The sequence below is a fragment of the Temnothorax americanus genome, unplaced genomic scaffold, assembly GCF_048541705.1.
Source record: "Temnothorax americanus isolate GAGA-0224 unplaced genomic scaffold, ASM4854170v1 Scaffold23, whole genome shotgun sequence".
In the NCBI taxonomy this organism is placed as follows: Eukaryota; Metazoa; Arthropoda; class Insecta; order Hymenoptera; family Formicidae; genus Temnothorax; species Temnothorax americanus.
In genome coordinates this window covers 1,955,722-1,974,053 of record NW_027509371.1, presented here as the reverse complement: position 1 = coordinate 1,974,053, position 18,332 = coordinate 1,955,722, and the positions used below count along the sequence as shown (strand labels likewise).

At 37.4% G+C, this 18,332-nt stretch overlaps 4 protein-coding genes and 1 long non-coding RNA gene across 6 annotated transcripts; 2 read left to right on the top strand and 3 right to left on the bottom strand.

Moving 5' to 3' along the window:
- Nucleotides 1–203: 203 nt before the first annotated feature.
- On the top strand, nt 204–3,405 carry Tfiiealpha (transcription factor IIEalpha). The gene is made up of 8 exons (XM_077407948.1): nt 204–454; nt 564–918; nt 999–1,165; nt 1,260–1,388; nt 1,622–1,848; nt 1,919–2,126; nt 2,194–2,416; nt 2,601–3,405. The coding sequence occupies exons 2-8, from the start codon at nt 792–794 to the stop codon at nt 2,774–2,776; spliced, it is 1,257 nt and encodes a 418-aa protein (XP_077264074.1). The 5' UTR covers nt 204–454; nt 564–791; the 3' UTR covers nt 2,777–3,405.
- Arr2 (arrestin 2) lies at nt 3,041–5,863 on the bottom strand. The gene is made up of 7 exons (XM_077407949.1): nt 5,705–5,863; nt 5,496–5,617; nt 5,082–5,381; nt 4,724–4,951; nt 4,451–4,639; nt 3,987–4,155; nt 3,041–3,840 (listed from the first exon to the last, which is right to left on the bottom strand). Exons 1-7 carry the CDS (start codon nt 5,769–5,771, stop codon nt 3,698–3,700), a joined length of 1,218 nt encoding a protein of 405 aa, XP_077264075.1. The 5' UTR covers nt 5,772–5,863; the 3' UTR covers nt 3,041–3,697.
- A 349-nt stretch (nt 5,864–6,212) lies between these two features.
- Akirin (akirin) lies at nt 6,213–11,375 on the bottom strand. Its single transcript, XM_077407965.1, has 5 exons — nt 10,795–11,375; nt 8,957–9,156; nt 8,638–8,800; nt 8,496–8,552; nt 6,213–8,376 (listed from the first exon to the last, which is right to left on the bottom strand). The coding sequence occupies exons 1-4, from the start codon at nt 10,982–10,984 to the stop codon at nt 8,542–8,544; spliced, it is 564 nt and encodes a 187-aa protein (XP_077264091.1). The 5' UTR covers nt 10,985–11,375; the 3' UTR covers nt 6,213–8,376; nt 8,496–8,541.
- Nucleotides 11,376–11,451: 76 nt separating this feature from the next.
- On the top strand, nt 11,452–13,997 carry LOC143898462 (uncharacterized). Its single transcript, XR_013257219.1, has 3 exons — nt 11,452–11,590; nt 13,579–13,684; nt 13,780–13,997. It is a non-coding gene; the product is annotated as an uncharacterized LOC143898462 (long non-coding RNA).
- On the bottom strand, nt 13,187–17,520 carry LOC143898448 (F-box/LRR-repeat protein 4-like). 2 transcript variants are annotated; one of them, XM_077407943.1, is made up of 9 exons: nt 17,385–17,504; nt 16,361–16,438; nt 16,038–16,262; nt 15,830–15,941; nt 15,235–15,736; nt 14,920–15,151; nt 14,466–14,820; nt 13,984–14,359; nt 13,187–13,840 (listed from the first exon to the last, which is right to left on the bottom strand). In XM_077407943.1, the coding sequence occupies exons 3-9, from the start codon at nt 16,260–16,262 to the stop codon at nt 13,516–13,518; spliced, it is 2,127 nt and encodes a 708-aa protein (XP_077264069.1). In that variant the 5' UTR covers nt 16,361–16,438; nt 17,385–17,504; the 3' UTR covers nt 13,187–13,515. The 2 variants fall into 2 exon arrangements, with proteins under 2 accessions (XP_077264069.1, XP_077264068.1); XM_077407942.1 differs by lacking the exon at nt 16,361–16,438 and having other exon boundaries at nt 17,385–17,520.
- Nucleotides 17,521–18,332: the final 812 nt, after the last annotated feature.

The following is an 18,332-nucleotide window of genomic DNA, read 5'->3' as shown; positions in this document are numbered from 1 at the left end:
CAATAGCTCCCAACGGGAATAAACGAACGCAGACATTGTGAATCCACCATTTATGAAAAAACTTAGCCGCTCTAGGGATTTACATTTCGCAGCGTTCGATAATTGGGGACAAAGTTGGCGCATGCGCGCGCGATCGCGCGGCCGTTGGCAAACGCGCGCTCGGTGCTTCAGCCGCGTTCGTATTCCGCCGTGCGCGCTCGCGGCGGCTCGCGAAAACGTCGGGCATCATGCGGGGGGGGGCGCAAAACCGCAACCGCGCCGTGGCGTACTGCGGGATTTTCCCGATCCTAACCTAGATCCAGCCGCGATCGTAGATCCATCGCGCGCTGACGGGTGTAGGATCGTGTTCTCGTGATTTCTCAAAAATTTCCGAAGGTGTCCCAGCTCAGGACAAATATAACGATAATCGACGGAGGAAGGGGAAGAACAGAAGGGAGAGAAAATTTTGAACATTGTAAGAATTCGTGGTATAATATTTGCATTCGTGAAGCTGGCCTTTTCTAACGTATCCGTCAATGTTTTGCTGTGAAATGTCTTTTTTAACGCGTCGATCTGATTTGTAGGAGAAAGATGAAGATACGCTTATACAATTCTGCGCGTGTAGCAACCGTATCGCTGGAGAACGTAGTGCGTGTAATTATGGTAAAGTGCGTTTAGCATGAAAGCTGTGAGCCTGACATGTAAACGGATAGTAGCGTCGTAATAATAACAATAATAGTACTGTGGATAAAATTTATTGTTATTCGGCAACGATATCGATCGTCAAAAAGCTAATCTCGATCGCTTAAAATATGAGCGCCGAGGAAAGACTTGTCACCGAGGTGCCTAGTAGCTTGAAGAAACTGGCACGTCTTGTCGTACGTGGGTTTTACACGATAGAAGATGCATTAATTGTGGATATGTTGGTCAGGAATCCATGTAAGTAATTACGTACCGATCTAGAAAATCTTTCGCGATTGAAATAAATATTTTGTTAATATAAAAAAAAAATGTGCCAGGTATGAAAGAAGACGACATTTGTGAATTGCTCAAGTTTGAACGCAAGATGTTGAGAGCCAGGATATCAACGTTGCGAAATGACAAGTTCATTCAAGTGAGATTGAAGATGGAGACAGGGTCAGATGGCAAAGCGCAGAAAGTCAACTATTACTTTATTAACTATAAGGTGCATAAAATGATTGCAGGTTTCTTTAATTTGACAGAAAGTACTAAATAACAAATGGAACGATGATTTGTGAAGCTTTATATCTTTGTTTTAGACGTTTGTAAATGTGGTGAAGTATAAGCTTGATTTAATGAGAAAGAGAATGGAAACAGAGGAAAGAGATGCAACCAGTAGAGCTAGCTTTAAGTGTCCGAGTTGTTTAAAGACATTTACTGATCTCGAAGTAGGTACAGCAATATGGTACAAATGATAAAGTCTTGAGAATTGAATTGATTATGAAAAAATCAAATTTTTATTTTGATCCTATTTTATTATATTCTTATATTAAGTGATACAAGTGATAAGTGATAAATAATATAATAATTGAAATAGTACATTAGTGTAATACAAATATTACATTGTAATATTAATTCAAAGTTGGTGGTACAGATAAAATTTTATTAAATTCCTGTATAGGCGGATCAACTTTTCGACATGAGAACCGGCGAGTTTAGATGTACATATTGTCGGGAAATAGTGGAAGAAGATCAGTCTGCTCTTCCAAAGAAAGATTCCAGATTATTATTAGCAAAGTTCAATGAACAGTTGGAGCCGCTCTATATACTATTGAGGGAAGTAGAAGGAATCAAATTGGCACCTGAAATACTAGAACCAGAACCCATTGATATTAACACTATTCGAGGGTACGTGTTTTTAAACGTATGTTCATATATTAAAAATGTTTATTTTATTAAAATTAATTATTTTCAATAGTATCGACATGAGAAAGCCGAGCAGTTTTAGAGGACCTAACGAACAGTGGTCAGGTGAAGCGACTAGAATGTCAGGTTTCATGGTGGAGGACACCAGAGTGGACGTTACCATCGGAGACGAGTCTCCCGATGACGGTGCGTCGAATCACAGAAAGGAAAGACCTATATGGATGATGGAAAGCACAGTTATCAATGCCGACGGTTCACAGGTATTTTTGTCGTTCTGTCATGTCGTTTCCTTACGGCTCTTATTCTTAATTCGCGAATGTCTTACAGCCTGACGGCGTGAATACGCAAGATAGCATCTTGGACAAAGCTGCAGCCACTGCCACAAATACGACGATGAATAATAAGCAAGGCGAGGACATTATGTCGGTGTTGCTGGCTCATGAGAAGAAGGGCGGCACCAATTCCACGTCTATCAAAGCGGTGCTTCCACAGGAATCCAGCGACAGCAGCGATAACGAGGAGGATGCGGAAATGCAGGCAGTTGATACCGGTAATAAAAAATTTATCAAGGGATTCCGACATTAAGACGTTTAATCGTTTAAAAGCCAAGAGAATAAAAAGATAAAAAATCTCGAAACTGAAAAAATGATGGAAAGGAAATTTGCAAAGCATTCAGATGATTGCTAATTAATTTGTATTTTCTTAAATATTACTATTGCCGAACTGATTTATAGGCGAAGTAGAGGCGATGGATTCCGAGGACGATGAATTAGTACCAACCGTGAGTGTCGGTGGCAAGACAGTCGCGATCACCGACGTTAACGACACCTTGATTGCGGAAATGACGCCAATAGAGAAGGAGGTTTATATCCAGACGTATCAGGAATATTACTCGCATATGTACGACTAGACGAAGAACAACGAGAGTCGTCGTCTTCACAATGCTCTGCATAAGACTGATATTGATTTGGTATCGTTCCCTGTAATATTTTGTATAGCCACAAAATATATATATATATAATTTTTTATAATGATGCGACGATCTTTCATAGCGACATAGCAATCCTGACAGGATCATCCTGTACGTGTTTCTCTATCGATAAATGTAACAGATGCATGTATTCACTATAGCATTTGAACGATTAATCGGTTTGAAAAGAGAAAAGATAAAAGGTGCGTTTATACAGTTTCATATGTATTTTCTAATGTAATTTCAACTGAACAATACCGTCAATCAACAGTTTTTTTTTTACTAATATAAATAAACAATTGAATGTGTGGAGAATATACCATGTCACTTCTGGTAAGACGGGAAATTCTTAAACTTAACCAAACGAATTATTAGCTTTACTTGACATTCTTTTTTTTGTTCGTCTCTCAACGAATTTCTGTCCAACCACCACCATTGCACAGAAATTCCGAGACGATTTTTTTATATTTAATTATCTTTTCGTTTTTTTTGTATTCTTTTCTTTTTTTCTTTAGTAACAGTTTCATAATATTATAATACAGTTAATTTTAATAGTGTTCTTTTTTTTACCTACATTCACTGAATATAGCTCGTTCACTGAAAATCACGTCAAAAGAATCCAAAAAGACGCAAATTTCAAAAATGAATTGCTTATAATATTTTAAAGTTTTTAATCGTGTATAATAATTCACTTTAGATTTAATGTTAATATCTAAAAGGTAAAGCTGGTTTTAAGACGAAAAATAATCCATTGTGAGCAAAAAGCTCAAGATTCTTTTGAAATGATCGATCGCAAGATAAAAAGCGCTAATCTTTCGCTCTCTCTCGCTCTCTCTTTATCTCTCGCTCTCTCTCTTTAATTTACTCTGGTTCGTTTAAGCGCAAACGAGCAAAGTCTTCAAATATGATATCATCGTCATCGTTGGCGTAGCAAGAGTTCTCGTACCGTGCCCTGTCGATGCTCTTGCTTTTTTTTAATATAGCATTTTCTCTTTCAATGGCACCTGCAAATGGAAAAAAGAACCGCTTAAATCAATCCGAATTGAAAATTTGAAACGCTTGATTTAAATTCTGAATTGAATCTTTTGTTCAAAAATAAAAGTAAAATATTTTATCTAATTAAGATATAAGAATATTCTAAGAGACATACCAGGGGTCGGATGCATCAGTTTGAATGGAACATCGGTGACCAGCTCGCCACCCAGAGTACCGCAATTCAACTTTACTCGGATCGAATAAGAAATCACGATACCCAAGGCTTCAGCTGGGCACTTGCCCTCCGTTACCAGAGTTGAGGATGCCAAATTTACGTCGTCATCCTAAATGGAATAATCAAAATAGATTTTTCTACATTATTGTTGGTTTATATATTGGTACATTATTAATAATATTAATAATGTTTTATATATTAATATCTATATTATATTAAAACAGTCTTTACATAACTAATATCTTTAAATATATATACTAAAAATGAGATCAGTAAAGTGTTATATAATCTTTCATATCTTTTAGCAGCATATAACATACATTGCCATGAAAGAAAAAGAGAAATGGATTAATAAAATAATTAGGTTTAATCATTTCAAACTTGTTCAAGCGCTTGTTACGCACTTTGAGATGCCCGTCGAGAGCGATGCCACGCCGATCCTTGTTGCTGCTGGCCAAAGGCACAAGATAGAATTGCTTCGTGAAGGATGAACCCGGTGTGATCGGGCAACCCTCGCGGGTCTCCAAACTAGCCACGTGTCGCGAAAATTGGGCATTTACCATGGTCACCTCGCAATGTTGTACCACGTACATCTGCAAAGAAGAAATAGCGATGGCAGCAAAATGCGACAAGTAGAAATTTTTTTTATAAATTTTTATTTTAATCTTAGAATATACCTTAATGTTCTTCACCGCCTTTCGTGAATTGTTCGTAACTGTGATGTTCGCCGCAACTTTCTCGCCGTGATAGTAGATCTCTTTGTCCAATGTGACTTCCAGATTCAGTTTGCCCTGGGAGAAGGTGAATCCCTTAGAAATCAAAGAGCTGGGAAGTCGGCGGCCTCGCGTCGGTGGAGCGTACTGTAGCTTCTTGATGGCTAATGATACAGAGGACCTTTTGTGTCCCTGACAAAGTAAAAAGGTTATTGCAGAAACTCTGCTTTAAAATTTTAGATACACGTTACTTTATCAATTTGTTTTTATATTGTGCATCAACTTCTTTCATTATATATCTTCTTATCTCCTATTTCGATACCTTGTCTTCTTCGTTGTCTGCAACGAATACTTTCACAGCATATTCGACTCCTAGGGGTTTTCCTTGATCATCGTCGCCGGGTTGCAGGGTGACCGAGCTAGGAGCCGTCTGTGGAAAATGGAACGTGAATGGATATGCATTTGAACCCAAACGCTTCAGCAAGCGCTCCTGGATCGTTGTATTTTCCTGCTTCTCCTTCTTCTGCGGTACTATCTGATCTTGACACAATACTAGCTCTTTGCTGAACTTGACTCCCATAACTTCATCCTCCTCTCGGCCATATCGGTAGGTTGTCGAGACCTAAACACAATATAATATTACATATCAATAGGAAATGTGCTCTGAACATCTTTCAGGAATCATCCAAGAATATTTTTGCAAGAACGCGCCGAATGTCTTTTACGTTTTACCAACCTGACCAAAGACCTTGCGCCCCTGAAGGTAATCATTCTCTACGACGATAACACCGTCGATGGGATCAGTATGATCTAGATGGTCGATAAAGTCTCTCTTGCCCAGATATACCGTAATTTTGCCTGAGCAAGATATTTTGATATAACGATTATTAAGCGCGGCTTATTAAGGAAGACAAGGTAGCTTGAAGTAGAGTCGAGCGTACTCACCATTAGGAGTGGTCTTCTTGAATACCTTAACGGCCACAACAAAGACCAAAAACAATATAGGGAACATCTGGCTGTTATATTTTTTCCTAAACGAACAAGTGATTTAGCAGAGAAATTTGTTTCCCGCCCAGAAGTGACACGTCCCCGGCACTCGGTCCGGATCCTCATATAGTCTTGCCGGGGCTTCCCTCGCCTCGAAGCCATACTGCTAATAATACTGTTAATAGAATTACTTCGTTATAAAACTAATTTAAGAGGATTGCAAGTTATGTGTGACACATAAAGAGAATCGTCGTGTACATACATTTTCGATCATTGCGCTTAATAGAATATAAATGTACAACAACACGCGGTAACACTGCGTGTGTTGACATTTGCGTACGCAATATACTTAATCGCGATATTCTTGTACAAACCATAAAGTAAATCGTTTACAATAATTGTCCATTGAACGAAAAGATGCTACCAATTTCATTGGGAGGGAGATGAGTAAAGAATCTCACGCGTCTTCAGTCTTAAGTTTATTTCGATAATGAATGTTTACACAATATAATAAGGAGGTATTTTCTGCAGTTTAAACGAAATCCCCTGAATTTTTCAAACGGTCGCTCGTGCGCGTTTCCACAGATTTTCTTCGGTGGTAAACGATACCTATCGCGAGCCTCAAGTAAATATTACTTAGCGTTAATTAAACCCGCTTATATTCGTAATTTATTTCTTCTTTTTTGCACATTCAATAGTCGATAGAAAGTCGATGTTACATATATATACTTTTCTGTGTATATGTGTGGGCGTGAACACCATCGACGTAACGATGCTCCCAAAAATATTGTGGTAACTGAGAGACACTTTCTTTCTTTTCTTTTGCGCAATATGAAAAAGGCAGTAGTAATTCGAATGCCCCTCGAAATCGTACGATATCGCTTCCTCGACAGTCGGTGACCATAGGCATATAGAATCGATCGAAGATCATTTTTATATTGTGCTTGCAAGAACTTTCGACAGACGTTCCACTTGGTGCTCTAAATGCGTTTTTTTTTTATTCGGCGGAATAAAAATTTTCAGGCTGGAACAAAAAAAATGCACGCAGGCACCAAGACTCGCAAGATCCTTATCTTAATCAAGTGAAAAAAAAAGAAAGAAAATATCGCGCGCAGGATGTAGCACTACACAATGTAATGAGAATTACTACAAACTATAAAAAATTTTTTTACGACGGCAATAACAGTAAATAATAACATAGTAAATTAATCGTGACAAACATGTCTAATAATAGGCACAGTTAAAGAGTACGGTATATAGTTATATTCATTACTCAGCACTTTTTTCTTATTACAACTACAGAAATTCGTTGCTACCAGGGAACAGAAATGCTGTGCGTGACGAGATTTTATGAAATCTTTATTCCAAATAGTTACGCTTCACAATGCCTTCGTACAATGCCTACTATAATCTACAATATTATCCCGACACTTTTACAGCTCTTCGTAACGTTTATATCTTAAATGAGATCGTTCTTTTTCTTTTTACAAGAATTTTCAATAAAGAGCGTAAAAAAAAATCACAACTGAAAAAAGTATTCAATTTTACCTTGTACATCTATGTAAGTAAAATGGAAAATTTTCTAGTCAAAGGAAAAAATCGTAGAGTTTGACGCGAGCGCATTGTAACTCGCGAATCAATCAAAACAAATTTATAACCATCAATTTAACAAGTTATTACACTAATGTTTCCTTGTAGAGATTTCAAGTTTACAAGTAAAAGTCGTAGAATTATTTAAATTTCTTAATTTACGCAATCATACATTGAATTCTAAACGTCATCCCGCTCCTCGCCGAGCAGTCAGGATTCGAGAAAGGCAATCCTTTTTATTCGCGAATGCACACTTGTCTCCTGCCTCGCAAAATGCCTCTCACACATTTGCAATAAGATGATTAGAGCATTGGTTGCCGTATATACTTGAGCAATATCTAAATTGTCGTAGCGTCAAGATGAACGAACAAAAAACTTACTGAAATGCCTTATTTAGTATTCGACATAATGCTCCATCTGTACGACAAGCACAAAATCTCCAAAATTTCCGCCCAAGTTTTACAATAATCCCAAATAAGAAGAGAAAAATATATCCGTGTAATAAGCTAGAAAGAAATCTCAGCTTTTTCTTTCGTTCTTTCTCGCACTCTCTCTCTCTCTCTCTCTCTCTCTCTCTCTCTCTCTCTCTCTCTCCCTCTCCCTCTCTTTTAGCTGGATATCAAGCCTCGCGGCGCTATAGTCTTGCACTGTGTACACATCGTATTTTAACCGTAATAACATTTGTACATAAGTAGAATCAGTTCCCTGATACCAGCGCACTTCTAATGTCGAACAGTACAAATATTGTTAGTCTCGAAAGTATACATGGTAGATTTTCATAATATGTTTACAATTCACCGCAATTTGCTCTCTCTCTCTCTCTCTCCCCCCTCCTCTTTCTTTCTTTCTCTCTACAAACTTACGTTATACTAATCATTATTTTTTCTTCTCATTTCCTTATTTTTCTCTTTTTTTTTAGTCCTTTTTTTTTATTAGACACTGCTGAAACCATGGTTCATTATCTTTTTAGAGGCGATTCCCGGAACGAGGCGGCGCTGCGGACCTCGGCGCAAGCAAAATTTGTCTCACACAGTAGAAATCTGCAATACGACAAAACATTTTTTTTTTAATTTAACAATAGATTTCTGTTTCGTGATATCTCATTAATTCGACGCTTCACGTTTTTCTTTAGAAAAAAAAGGATGTTCGCAAAACTTACCTAATATTCCTCACAGAAATGTCTTCTTATAAATAAGAATCTTTTCTTATGATAAATCTGGAAGTATACAAAAATCGCGTGTAATATAAGGACAAAAAGCAAAATGAAACGCAAAAAAAAAATTCTTAGAGAAAATACTTACAACTCGGTGCAGCCGCGGACTCGAATCTTTTCTGTAGCTGATCATACGTGAATTTGACGAAAGCGTCATACTGTTCGGAGAGCTTTAGATGTAAGATCTGATCGTACTCTTCTCGAATTTTCGTTTCTTGCTCCTTGAGCATTCGCTCGCAGATTACACCAACCTGCGGACAAAACCAATCTTACGGTCATATCTACAAAGCCAAAACTTTTATATCCTAATAATTGATATATATCTCTAATAAAATAATCCCAACGTAAACAGAAAGTATATTCGCATATTTCTTAATTGAAGGATGTAGATGATTAAAAGATTCTACCTGTCTAAATGTGAAAAGTGGTTTTTCCTTTCCGCTAGTGTTATGACTAAAAAGAGTTAAAGAAGAGCCAGATGGGCCAGAAGGACTGGAAGGTCCCTCCATGTCCGATGAATCGCCGCTGTTGGTCTGGGGATGAAAGTGCAATTGTTTACGTCGCTGCAATCTGCGGATTTCTTCTCTGATGTTGGCTGCCATCTTTTCTGTATAAACAAATGTGCAATAACATATATATAGTATATATATATATATATAGATGGTATTTATATTAAATATAAATTAACTCTCAGCAGAATGACAATTAGCACAAAGAATGTTTATCTGTTTATAAATATTGTATTTGTAGATAATAATATTAAAAACAACTTCTTGTCCTTTTGGCAATGAAAAAGATAACAAAATGATGTAAGGAAATATTTAAATTTGAAAATTGTAATATTTACCCGAATAAATACTGGTGAGAGTTAAAATTCCAAGCTTTCCAATAAAACTTAAGAGCTCGTTCTTTTATTCCTCTCACATTTAATTTATATTAACATATCTATCAACATAATAACAAGAAGAATCTTATATGCGACACAATCTAATTGCAAAATAAATTTGTATAATATTTTAATCCTTTTTTTTTTAACATTTTAAATATAGTATCGTCCAATCGATGTCTAAATAATTTGTTGTCCAAATAAAAAAAATAACTATATAATATTATATACAAAAAAATATCATACATTATAATGTAATAACTGTCATTCAGTTATTACATTATAATGTAATGTCGCATGCTACACAATAACGTCTGATAAGATTTGGATCACAATTTAAATACACGCGTATAGCTTTCAGTTTTTGTAAGCGCGCTTGTAATAATTTCATTTTGCAATAACTCGCCGCCGCGCCGTCGCGCGATTGGATTACTTATCGCTTCTCTCACAATTTACTATCTGCCCATTCCGCGCTCGCGGCTTATTTATCTTATGCCTCATTGTCAGCTGGCACAGTTCTAACGGGCTCATTTCGTTTCTCCCGACCGCGGTTCTCGTGCCGTCCGCCGATTCGTTCCGCACAGGTTTAACGACTTTAGCCCGCGGCGTGCCCGAACAATGCTCATATTCCCCTCTGTGATTCCCCATCTTTAAACATACTCCTAATCGCCCAATCATGTCTCTCGGGCATCCGCGCTGACAAGGCGGACGTCAGCGATAACTCTTCTTCAAAAACGAAACATCACTTTCAATATATATCTATATATACGTACATATACATACACACATGGATCTTTAGAGTGCCGCGTTATACATATATGCCTATACATTACGTCTCGTTGCGCGTGCATGGAAAGTAGAAAACGCGTTTCCCCGGGCGCAGCTCCGCGCTCTTCCTCTCGCAGGAAAAATCGCGGAGGATGAAAAGAAAAAAAAAAAGAAAAAGAAGGGGGGACGAAAACCCGAATCCCCCGAGCGCGTCCGTTACAACATTACCATATGATTTACATGCCCCCTCCCCTATCCTCCCCCCGGGAGTATGGACTCTGCGAACACGGGTTTTAAATCGCTAGAGCTTAGCCGCCCCTACTCGCCGTCTCTCTTTCGCCCGCTCCTTCCACCTATCTCTTCACGCCCCTTCAAGCTCATTCCCTCGTACGCAATGAAGAAGCGTGCAAAGGAGAAAGAGAGAAAGAGAGATAGAGAAGGGAGCGAGAGAGAAAGAGAGAAAGAGAACGGCAGGAAGGCACGGGGGAGAGGAGGGCGAGAGACAGAGATAAACACACGGGGAAACGCGACGGGTGCGACGAAGACGAAGAGCGGGAGAGAAAAAATGGCCGTAGCCTGCGGTGTAATTACCAGGCGTCAATTTGCTGGCTATCTCGCCGAACGGCGACGGTTTCTGCGGCAGCGGACCGCCGCGCGGCGACGACGCGGACGCGCCCGGCGACGCGCACGACATCGGCATGCACCTCCGTCGCTTGCTGGGCCGGCCGTGGCTGTGCACCGGGTCGAACTCCAAGGACCTCTTGAGCGTGGCGCACGCCATGGTGCTACTGCTGTCGGCGCTGGTGGCGCGGCGTTCTCGGGCTCAAAAGCTTACCGTGGGTCGGGTTCCCCCGCGTGCGCGAGAGGCGAGAGTGCGACTGACTGGACTGACTGACACCCAACACCCAACACCCAGTCGGGCACGGACCGTGGCCCCCCCCGAGGGGGATGGTAGGGGGGAGGGCGGGGTACGGGGCCGTCGACGGCGGGCGGCCGCGAGAGGGGGGACGGGCGCCGCGTCTCGCGTGACACCACGAGTCTTCGTTCGTTCCAACGGCGAGAGGGTTCCTCGTGGACGCACGGCTTCTCGAAATCTGATCCAATCTGATCGGCTCGCTCGACCTCACGGACAGAAGACAGAACTCGTAGCTGGTGTACGCGCGCGCGCGCGCGCATGAGAACAATGCCGATCGACGCGAAACTTCCACCGACAAAACAAATACTGCGCTCAACGCTCAAGCTCAACGCGATGGCAATATGGCCGTCGTTTCTGGTTACGCGTAGAGTTTCTATATATAGGGACTCTATAGTCTCTGAAGTGTCCTGACTCTAGATGCTCGAGTCCCTGTAAAGGCCTGGACACACGAATCGACGGAAGACGCAAGACGTAAGGAAATCCACTAATCAGAGTCGACTCTTCCCCTCTTCTTCCCTCTTAAAAAGGGGAATAGTCGACTGTGATTGGTTGATTTCCTTACAATTTACGTCTTACGTCTTCCGTCGATTCGCGTGCGAAGGCCTTAAAGGCCATTGCACGTAACAAAGGGTCTGTTCGCGTTGCCTGCACTTTTTGCACTCAGCATCTTCGCTTTCTCTCTCTCCAACGGCCGAATATATATTTATCTCATTTCAAGTGCAAAAATGTTTGGGGATTTCAAGTCTAAAGTTATGTCATAATCGTAAGGCCGTAATGCCCGGTGTCCACGATGCAAGAACTTTGGTCCAAGTTTTGGTTTAAGCCAATCAACTTGCAGCTCTTACAGAAAAGCAGCAGTCTCCTTGAGCTCGAAGAATAATCGAGTGTGATTGGTCTATTTCCTTACGGCCCTACGATTAGGCCCGTCTACAATGAATGTCGTAAGTCGAAGTCGTAAGAAATTGACCAATCACAATCTATTGTATGAAAGGACTTGTAGGAAAGGCAAGTTTCTACGACAGATTTAAATTAGCAAAAAGTCTAGTGTCAAGTTTGACCCGATGTCGAGTTAGCCCCAATCTTCCCTATTTAAAATATTATTGTCGTTAAAAAAAATTTGACATTCCACAGAGGACAATTATGGCTCAGAGGCAGGTGGAAGAGGTGGGAAGGAGCTACGATTATTTTAAAAAAAATTGATTTTTTTACATAAAAAATATCTGTCACTTCAAATTCATTTTTTCTTATTTAGAAATTCTTTTTCTAGCATTCTTTAAGTCCTTAAAGTTCTTCTGTACTATTTCAAAATTACCAAATTTGCGGCGACGAAATTAAGTATTCTTATTTAAGTAAACTCTATTTCATAGGAAATTTTGTCAGCTTTAATTTCGGTCTCTTGAAGTTTTTTCGTAAAGTTAATAGAAACGGAGATATTTACAAAAAAAGGAATAATAACGCAATTTTTCCACAATTTATCAAAAATACAGCAATATTCATGAATTTTTTTTTTTAAATAAAACATACTTTGCGAAGAACTTATACCACTCCAGCACGTTCATATATATATGAAGTAATAAAAACAAAGTAAAATAAATTTTTGAAAAATTATTATCCATATATTTTTGGACTAAAATGTTAATTTAACAAAAATTGATTTTTTTTCTTCAATATTTATAAACGCCTGTGTAAATTATCAACGTTTCAATGAAAAAAGGTCTACGACGTCTCATTTTAAAGATAATTAAAATATCTTCAAGAAAAATACATAACATTACTGCCTCTAACCAATTAAAAAAAGTTATTTTCCAAAATGCACTGAAAAATGACATTTTTTCATGTTTTTTGCTCTTAACTTCAAGCTATCTTTACCAAAAAATGGATTTATGCATACATCAACATGTTCAAAATATTTTATTTTATACTATACCCCTATTTTATATACTTGTGGTAAAAATTCGGTCGAATAATTTTTAAGTTAATAACGTAAGGAGAGGGAGAGGGAGAGGGAGAGAAAGAGAGGAGAGAGAGAGAGAGAGAGAGAGAGAGAGAGAGAAAGAGAGGAGAGAGAGAGAGAGAGAGAGAGAGAGAGAGAGAAAGAAAGGGCGAAGCCCGGGCAACCAGCTAGTATACTATAATATACATTCATATAGATTTGAATAAAGTGTGCTTGAAATTAAAATACATATATTTTTCTTTCAATAAAACATGAACACAGCATCTTTTTGAGATCACATTTTCTACCTTTTCTTTTTTTTTATTTAAAATTTTTACTTATAAAAATAGAAATAGAGAGTCAAGAGAATTTATGAATATTTATTCATAGTCATATAGTAGTAGAGAGATGATTCCTTTAACTATCACAAATCTTCAAAAATCAGTAGATCGCGCTGTTATCGTTATTGTATATAATTCTCGCTGATATATTCATAGATGGACAAATTTGGATATTTTTCTTTCAGGGCCACCAAATGGCCATTATTCGTATTGTAGAAGACATCATATCGAAGATAGATCGTTTGCAATTTAGGACATTGCTCGAAAATTGCGAAACTGTCGGCGTTCTCGGTAGGTACATCCAAAATTATTTGTTTTAAGTTTTTACACAGCGTCAGTGGTTCGTCGAAATTGCCCTTAAGATCCAACAAATTGACTTCTTCCAGGAGTTGACAAGAGGAAAACAATCTACGTAAATTAATCTGATCAGTTCCGTCAAAATAATTACTGTAACAAAAGCCATACTATTATTATGGTTTCCGCAAAGAGAAAAACAACAATGTTTTATGATGTTTGCAAGAGATGTAAACATGCAAATTTTGATAAAAAATATAATAATACATTCAAAAGAAAATGTAACACACACGTACGTATATGAAATGTTCAGTTTTCGTAAATTCTTGCACTCAGCGAGGGCCTTAATTCCTCGCGAGGTAATACCACAGCCCGTTAAATTTATTATTTCCAAATCTGGACACGAATTTCCCAATTGTATTGCAACTGCATCTCGATCTTTGTAAGGTGATCGCGGGTATGGTGATCGGCCGCTATATGTGCTCAAATTTAAGTTACGCATCCGGCGATTTTTTTGCAATATTTTGCAAAGAGTTTCACTTGCTATATCTATCCCTCTAAGGTTTAAATCCTCTAGGAATTCTAGATTTTCGAAACACGAAAATTCTAATGGTTTGTATTGTTGATTGTATGAATCATATTGTTGATTATCACAGAAACTGAGATCCAATACTAAAAAAAAAAAATATATATATATATAATATGTGTGTATTATATGTTATAGTCATACACAAAATTTACCTATAATCTTAAATATTATATTTATTTATGTACATACCTTTCAACATTTTACATGTTATCGAAATTCTTAATAGAACCGAGTCGGCAAGAAATTCGCAGCCACTTAATCGTAAGTGCGTTAAATTGCCGCACATGTTGATAAATTTGTTGAAGTGCTCAACAGAAATGTCTGTTTGTTTCAGATCTAACCGTTGTAAATATTTACATGTAAATGTAAAGTAAAATAAAACATTGTGAACACAAAAAGATTTTGTATTCCACAAATTTCGTAAATTTAAGCATTTAAAAAGAAGAGGATCCCGTGTTAAAATATTGAAGCGTTTATTTACTTGACTCAAACGGCACAACGACCTCATATCCAGGTTTTTTAATATTATTAGTACTATTTCATCCTGTAAAGATAAAAAAAAATTAATACATGAGATTATATTGTAATAAATATTGGTGATATTGGTAGGACTTACGATAAATAGATTTCTTCGAATACTTACAGGAAGCGTAGAAAAACTGCTACATGATTGCTCTTTGGATTCATTCGAATAGAGTTCGATATCTTTTATTAACTTTGCATAATTTGGATGATGTCGTAAGAAATGGTTTCTATAAATGCCTCTCTTAATAAATGGGTTCCTATTTCTCTGCTTAGAACGTGCCACATCTATTATTTCCTGTGACATTTGCTCGTGCCCGAACTTGCTCTTGTTAAAACTCTTTGCTGTATTGCTGCAAATAACATATTAGAAAAATTTATTTTTATTATTAAGAGAATAATGAAGAAAGATTAAATATTACGATGATTATTATACCTTTTACAAATAACGCAATATTTTGAGAAATTTTTTTGCAGATGAACTATATCCAAGCGTGCAGCTTCATGATCAGGTGTTAAATTATCGCTGTCCCCATGGCAAGGATACTTGCAGTTAATACTTTTTAACAAATTAGTCAAATTCAGTTTAGGATTTTTAGGTAGGACTAATTTTGACGTGCCAATTAGCTCCACAGCATCTAGGTGTGTGGAATAGTCCCAGTGACTGTACATAAATTGTAGTCTGAGTATTTTGGTTTTGAAGTCACAGAACTTTAAAGGCGGCGAAAATATCCGCGATGTCAAAGGAACTGCATTCTGAGGTGGTCCACTCCATAATAGAAACCATTGGTTGTTCTTCCACTCTTTCTTCTTAGTGAGAGTTATGTCATCTGGATACTGTTGTTCACCTTGAGCCCAAATTTTGGTTACATACCCAGGATTATATACTTCATATATAGAGACTCTGACTGGATATACAGCTTCATGAAACTCGAGATCTTCAAAATAGAAAATTAATTATAATCTTTCCTAAACATAAATGTATCTTCTTTAACAATATCTTATTTATCAATTTTTTAAATGTTACATACCAATAAAATTACGGTACATGACGCTGTCATCTTGTTTGTCTGATACAAGAGAACATGAGTTTGGTATAGGTTTCTGCCATGGAGATGTCGAGATGTCGAAACCATGAGTCCTCTATATTAGAAGATCAAGAAAATATTGTAGTATAAAATTATAGATTATGATTACTCTTTACTAAGCAATAAAACAGATATCAAGAAATATACATACCATGACAAATGTTTTTAAAAAATATCCATAATTAGGAAAATTAGTAGGTGGTCCGATTATCCTTTTCTGAGTATTTATTAAACTCCAAGTATTCTCATAGTTATACTCTTCAACATGGCCATTGCTATCCTTTACAAATTGACAGATAAAGTTAACATGATCCTCACCCGTGTCCTCACCTGCTACGACTTTATTGATTGAATGATAGAATCCCATATTCTCCATCTAAAAAAAATTAAAGATAAGGAGTGTAATAATTTTGAACTGTTCTTAGCATAGATATGTTAAAATGCTATATTATTGTAATATGATATATCTATTACAATTATACTGTAAAATGTATATCTCTAATTGTGATTCGAGTTCTTGGTTGGTTTTATGCTGTCCAGCATGCTAACAAACTGAAAGTAACATTATTTTTGTTTGTTCATCAGGGTATATCATACAAACTCTATTTGTGAGCTAAACAATAAATTAGCACGTATAGTATAATCAAAATATTTAAAAAATGGCATTTAACAATAATTAACAATAATTTTTAAAATTATTAGTAACAAATAAATTTTATATGTTTTGTATATTTATTAGAAAGTAAAGATGATTTTGTATTATGATAAAATTCATACTAATTTTAGATAGTAATCTTTAATTAATAGGACATTGAAATTAGCTCTGTTCTTTTAACTAAAATATAAATAATTATTAAATACATGAATAATTAAATGTGAGTGATTACAATAACTTGATGAATTAAAAAATATAATATGTTAATCAAAAATATACAACGTATAATCCCAGTATAAATAATCCAAATCCGTAATTATTCGTAATATAACAAGATTTCTCATAAAATAAAGTTACATAAATTCGTGAATTTTTTTAATATACTTTATATAATAATGCAGTCAGCTACAGAGCCCGATTTTGCATTTTTGCTTTTAAAAATTTATAATCAATATAAATAGCTTTAGCGCCAAAACTATTAGTTGTAGAGAAAAAACCTATACTTCCTTTTTTGTAGAGAATTTAATTCCCTACAATATTGCATTAAACTATTTCAGCCTAAGTCTAATGGAAACCGAGATATTTGCGAAAAACCGATTTTTCATCCCTTTCTTCCAAGATGGCGGCCGAAGCACACCACGAGGGACTTCAAAAACTTAGTATGTCATTACTGACACCCAAACAAAGCGATTAAAATTTTGCAGCTTTGTCCTAATTAGTCGATTTTCAAATGTACTTGCCGACTGAACAATTATAGGAATCTAAATGATAAAATTCAAAATACCTATTCGATATATGCTACTTTTTTGTAGTACAACTTTTAATTAAAAAATAAATATATACCTTAACTGTTTTAATTTCTATATTTCTATAGAATTCTCCTTAATTAAAATGTAATATAAAGATATCTTCGTCGACGAGCGAAATATACCACAGACACGAGTGCAGCTCGGCAGCTAGTGAAAGAATGGCGAAGCAGAGGAAGAGAAGTACTACGTGTAAGTGTAAGCTACGAGAACACGTAACGGGAAGTTTAATAATTAAGGGTTGAATCCCACGGTTCTCGAGAAAGGAGCAAATCGGAAATGATGTACTGTGGAAGGTAACCAATCAAAACGTTTCTCCAAAAGAGTACGTTTTCGAATCGAGCAACGCGATTGGTCGAAATCCTACTGTTACGTTCTACGGAAAGTGTGTGTGGCCAGCTTTAATTTCGTTGGCTCCTGCCTCTAACCAAGGACAATACGGCGCCTCGTGTCGCGCGTCGCGCGATCTAAAGGTGGAAGCACATAAAATTGCAGGAGCCATGGGCAGAATGTTATGTAGATTGAAAATTCAGAAGCCATGGGCAGAATGCAGACACCATAGCGCATGCGCGCATATGGCTTCTGCATTCTGCTGAGAGCGACGAGGAGGGAGTGATATTCTCCCTCTCGCTTGGCGTGCCGAGCGCTGCCGACGACACACCGATATAGACCGAGCGTCACTCTGCATAGTGGAGGCGTGGAGGGGGAAATCCGCTGGCGTGCGCGGGCTCGCTGCTTGACGCTTGACGCGTCCTGTCTGAATCCAGCTTCAGCCTTTACTTGCACTCGAGTTGATTTCTCTTTTTCTCTTCAACGTGAAAAAAAAAAGAGAAAAGACCTTGCAAATGAATTTTGCAAGAAGTTGAAAATAATAGATACAATACATATAAAGCACGTAATTTAGCGCGCGGAGTACAGAATACACTCGCGCATGCGCCGTACGTAATAAAATACGGAGCGCATTGAGCGCAAAGGCCACTCCGCA